This window comes from Microtus ochrogaster, chromosome 6, assembly GCF_000317375.1.
Source record: "Microtus ochrogaster isolate Prairie Vole_2 chromosome 6, MicOch1.0, whole genome shotgun sequence".
Taxonomy (NCBI): domain Eukaryota; kingdom Metazoa; phylum Chordata; class Mammalia; order Rodentia; family Cricetidae; genus Microtus; species Microtus ochrogaster.
The window spans coordinates 19,551,977-19,557,004 of record NC_022013.1 but is presented as its reverse complement, the minus strand read 5'-3'; the positions used below and the strand labels follow the sequence as shown (position 1 = coordinate 19,557,004).

The 5,028-nt window shown below is 37.1% G+C and overlaps 1 protein-coding gene across 3 annotated transcripts in view; it reads left to right on the top strand.

The window, feature by feature from the left end:
• Nucleotides 1-5,028, top strand: part of Pign (phosphatidylinositol glycan anchor biosynthesis class N) — a 113,924-nt gene that overhangs the window by 16,112 nt on the left and 92,784 nt on the right. For all 3 annotated transcript variants that reach the window (XM_013346689.2, XM_026779799.1, XM_026779800.1), the window contains 2 exons: nucleotides 2,456-2,562; nucleotides 4,444-4,568. In XM_013346689.2, coding sequence (XP_013202143.1) covers nucleotides 2,456-2,562; nucleotides 4,444-4,568 — 232 coding nt within the window. The remainder of the gene's footprint in view (nucleotides 1-2,455; nucleotides 2,563-4,443; nucleotides 4,569-5,028) is intronic.

Below are 5,028 nucleotides of genomic sequence, written 5' to 3'. Positions count from 1 at the left end.
ATGGCCACACCTGCTTTTTTCTTAGGACCATTTGCTTGAAACATCTTTTCCCAACCCTTTACTCTGAGTAGATGCCTGTCTTTGTGGTTGAGATGTGTTTCTTGCAAACAGCAGAATGTTGGATCCTTTTTTTTTTTAATTTTTTTTTTTTTGGATCCTGTTTTTGTATCCAATCTCTTAGCCTGTGCCTCTTCATAGGTGAATTGAGACCATTAATATTAAATGATATTAATGACCAGTGGTTTTTTACTCCAGTTATTCTTATTGTTTTTGGTAGTAGAGTTTGTGTGTCTCCCTTCTTTGAGTTGTGCTGGTGAAGGGTCACTAGATGCCCGAGTTATTGTAGGCAGTGTTGGCAATGTTGGATTCCTTGTGTTGTGATTTTCCTTGTATTACTTTCTGTAGGGCTGAATTTGTGGCTACGTATTATTTAAATTTGTTCTTATCCTAGAATGTCTTGTTTTCTCCATTGATAGTGAACAATAACTTGGCTGGGTATAGTAGTTTGGGTTTGCATCCATGGTCTCTTAACTTCTAAGGTCTATCCAGGACCTTCTGGCTTTCATGGTTTCCATAGAGAAGTCAGGTGTAAGTCTGATCGGTTTACCTTTATAAGTTACTTGGCCTTTTTCCTTTGCAGCTCTTAATATTCTTTCTTTAACCTGTATATTTTGTGTTTTGATTATTATATGGCGAGGGGATGTTTTTCTTTGATCTAGTTTGTTTGGTGTTCTGTATGCTTCTTGAATATTCAAAGGAATATCTTTCTTTATGTTGGGAAAATTTTCTTCCATAATTTTGATAAAAATATTTTCTGGGCCTTTGAGCTGTGACTCTTCTTCTATTCCTATTATTCTTAGGTTTGGTCTTTTTATTGTGTCCCATATTTCCTGGATGTTTTGTGATGAGAATTTGTTGGCTTTGCTGTTTTCTTTGATCAGTGCGTTTATTTTCTCTATGGTGTCCTCAGAATCGGAGATTCTTTCTTCTATGTCTTGTATTCTATTGATTATGCTTTTTTCTGTAGCCTCTGCTTGTTGACCTAGATTTTCAATATCCAGCTGGTCCTCAGTTTGTGTTTTCTTCCTTGCTTCCATTTCAGTTTTCAATTCTTGAACTGTTTCCATTACCTGTTTGATCATTTTTTCTTGGTTTTCCAGGGTATCATGTACGTATTTACTCATTTCTTCAAACTTTTTGTTATACTTCTCATCCAATTCTATAAGGGCGTTTTTTACATGTTGTTTAAGGGACTCTATTCTTTCGTAAAGTCATTTTTTTCCCCACTTCTTCTGTGTTAGGGTGTTCAAGTCCTTCTGTTGTAAGATTATTGGGTTCTGGTGTTTTCATGTTGTTTTTCAGATTAGTGGGTGAATTCTTGCCTTGGCGCCTGCCCATCTCCTCCTATCGATCCTATCTAATGGATCTTTTAAAACCTGATCAGGTTTCCCTGCTGGCCAGGGGCTCCTCTTACAAAATGCCCTCGCTCTGTTTCTGGGCTCCTCCCGGGGGCCACGATCCTTCTCACCCCTCAGAAGGGTTTTCTGGAACAGGACCGAGCTCCCCATTTGCCAGGGACCTTGCCAACAAAAGGCCTACCTCTTTGATTTAATTGTAGTGGGGCGATCTGCTCTTGGTGTTGCTCGCTCGTCCTTGCCGCCTGCATCTGCAGGTCCCCGCTGGTCCCCACTGCCTGCAGCCTATGTCTGCTGCAGCCTGCGTCTCTTGTTTTATATTCTTAATACAGGTTTCATGAATTTATAAGATTAGCATATTTACCACCTTGGTATTTGGCACTAAGCAGCATTTCACCTTGCTTTTTAGACAGGGCCTGGCTGACAGGAAAGCTGTGATTTTTTTCTCCACTTCCCTAGTGCTGGGATTATAGGCACTCACTGCAATTCTAGGCTATTTATTTCCTTATGTCGAGACAAATGCACATAATCTTAAAACAAGCGAAAGGTTTGAGTTTGTTAGGAACAAGTATGCTGGCCATCTTTATCTATTTAATATTGTAACTTCTTGAGAGCACACATTTCAATGGGAACAAACTTCAGAACTAATTTTTATTTTATTGCATATTAGGATTTTTACTAAATATATTATTTTGAGAAGAAAAAGAAAATGTTGATGTATATAACATGAATGATAGAATATAAAGTAAGCTATTTCTCGTATCTTTCCTATCTCTGTCATAAAGCACTTTGTAATTAATTCTGCCTACTTGTAAGTAAAGCAGGTATGATGGAGGCAGCATGCCTGTAATCCTGGAACTCAGGAAGCATAAGAGGAAAGATAATTTGAGGTCATGAGTTCAAGACTAGTGTGTACAATATAACAATTTTATCTCAAAACAGCAAAAATACTTTTGATTATTTCATGTTTTATAACAGCTTAAAAGGTTTTTTGGTTTTTTTTTTTTCCAATTTGTGTATTTCTCAAAATTCCTTTTCAGGTGCTAGTGGTGACCATGTTTATACCTACAGTTATGATGCTCAAAAAGAGGATTTTGGTGCTCACGATGCCACAAAACTGGATACCTGGGTCTTTGATAAAGTTAAGGTACTTGCTCTTTTGCTTCGTTTTGAAAGAGGATCTTGTTATGTAGCCCAGGCTGGCCTTAGTTGTGGGACTTCTTCCCTCAGTGTCCTAAGATCTGTTTTACATGTGAATCCACCTGGGGAGGTATTTGCTATTGAGTGGTTTGTAACTAAATACATACTTATGTAGAGTCCTGAAGATTTATTTCTGAGTGAGCGCATCTCAAGTTTAGTTTGCTGCCTGTCTGAACTGGAGCATTCGGTGTTGTACCATGCTATTTTTAAAAAGAAATTACATTTTATAAAATGACTAATAAAGTTATTTTTTGAAATATCTCTCTAAAACTTTGTGTTTAGAGAGGTAAACTCCAAGGTAAAACGAGTCCTACATTAGGGTCCAGAAAAACCTTCTTTCCATTTCTAGTTTGATGAGCCACTGCAGGTCACAGAAGGCTTCACCTTCTGTTGACCTTGGAGCTTTGGGCTGGTCAGAGTGGGCCATGTGAGATGTGGAGCATCTTGAAAATGCCATTGCAAAGGAGTAATTTTATAATAACAAAAAATTAGATTTTTTAGAGAGTAGGGGCTGGACAGATGACTCAGCTCCTGTCGACTCCCCAGGTTTGAGCCCTAGCACTGTGAGTGTCTCACAACCACCTATAACTTCAGTTCCAGGGGTCTGACAGCTCTTCTGCCTCCTCGGGCACCTGTGTGAACTTGGTAAACATACATATAGTCACATAAGAAATCCGCACAAAAGAGAAAATTCCGATAAGCCTAAACAGATTAGTCGGCTAGCCTTTACTAATTGCCCGTGAGCTTCTTTAAATAGCAGAACTTGAAAAAGGCATTTGAAGTGACTACTGTTGAGACACAGGTTGAGCTCCACCTGGTTAGTGTTTCATAGCTTCCCAAATCTTGTGTCTATGGTTCATGGAGAAAACTATAAAATTAACTCAAGGAGACTATAAATGGAAGCTTAAGTGCAGTTTTATCCTTGAATAATTTCTTTTAATTATTCCACTTATGCTTTTAAATACATTGCAGATTTTCAACAATACCTTATGGAAAGTTAGTGTCTTTTAAATCTATATACATTTATGTAAACAATGATGATATGTGCTAACATAATCTGTTTATTCAGATAATTTTTTTGTTTTTATTTTTTGAGACAGATTTTTGTGTATAACAGCACTTGCTGTCCTGAAACTAGCTGTTGTAGACCAGGCTGGACTTGAACTCGCAGAGATCCGCCTGCCTCTGCCTCCCAAGTGCTACGATTAAAGTCATACACTACCACTGCCTAGCTTATTTAAAATCCATTTTAAAGTGCTCTTTGGGTGCTTGCATACATACTTATAAATGTGAGTCAGGGTGAATTATTAATGTCTGAAAGGCTTATGAATCTAGGTTATTATTAGGATGTTAATGTAATAAGTTCTGAACTGTATTTAAGTGGTGTTTCTCCACCACTGGATAGCCAAAGCAGGTCCTAGTTATGGAAGAGGAAGTAGTTAGGCATATTCACAACCTCAGTAAGAGGTCATAGTTTGACTGAAAGGGTGGACAGGGTGATGAAAAATGACAATTTCCAAGTATATTTAAATATAATAAATGTCCTTTACTCCTCCCACCATTGCTGATTAACATTTGCCTTTTAGCCAAATAGTTATTCAGTTTTTAATTACAGTAGATCCGTGGTAAGAATAGTATGAAATTAAGCTCCTTTTTCTATAATTATTTTGCCTAATTGTATCAGAATAGCTCAAAGGTTATTTGGACAGAAATGTGCGAATTGATAACAAAGACTTCATGTTATATCTTGATGACAAAATTAAACACTATAAAATGAATTATAGTTATTTATAAATTAGCTACTTTTCACCTGATTTTTTACCTTTAGGACTTCTTTGATGGTGCGAGGAACAACCAGTCTTTGTTCTCAAAAGTGAATGAGGAAAAAGTAGTGTTTTTCTTACACTTATTAGGAATAGATACAAATGGACATGCTCACCGACCATCGTCAAGGTAATATTAATGATGTGTTCAATTTCAGCTTGTGGGGAATAGCTATCCCATTTGAAATTTTGATGTGATATGAAATTTTCTTTGTAGTTATGACAAAAGAGCTAGTACTTTATGTCCCCGCTATCCTGTAGAATGTTTTCAGCTATATGATGTATCGTTTATAGTAGTTAAGATCATGTATGCTTTGGCCACACTGCACATTAAGTGAAATAGATCTTCACCTAGTCTGTATTCTTCACTTATCAAGGCAGAGAGAAATGTCTGAATTACCCACATTTTGGGAATATTTTCAGTAAATCTCAAAAGCGTGAACACTTTATGAATTTTTATAACAGAAGATGTAATTCCCTGGGTGTTGTTTGATCAGCTCTGTATCCAGCTAATGGTTGCATGAAGTGTTGCTTGTTACTTCTTTAGCTCTGTATCCAGCTAATGGTTGCATGAAGTGTTGCTTGTTACT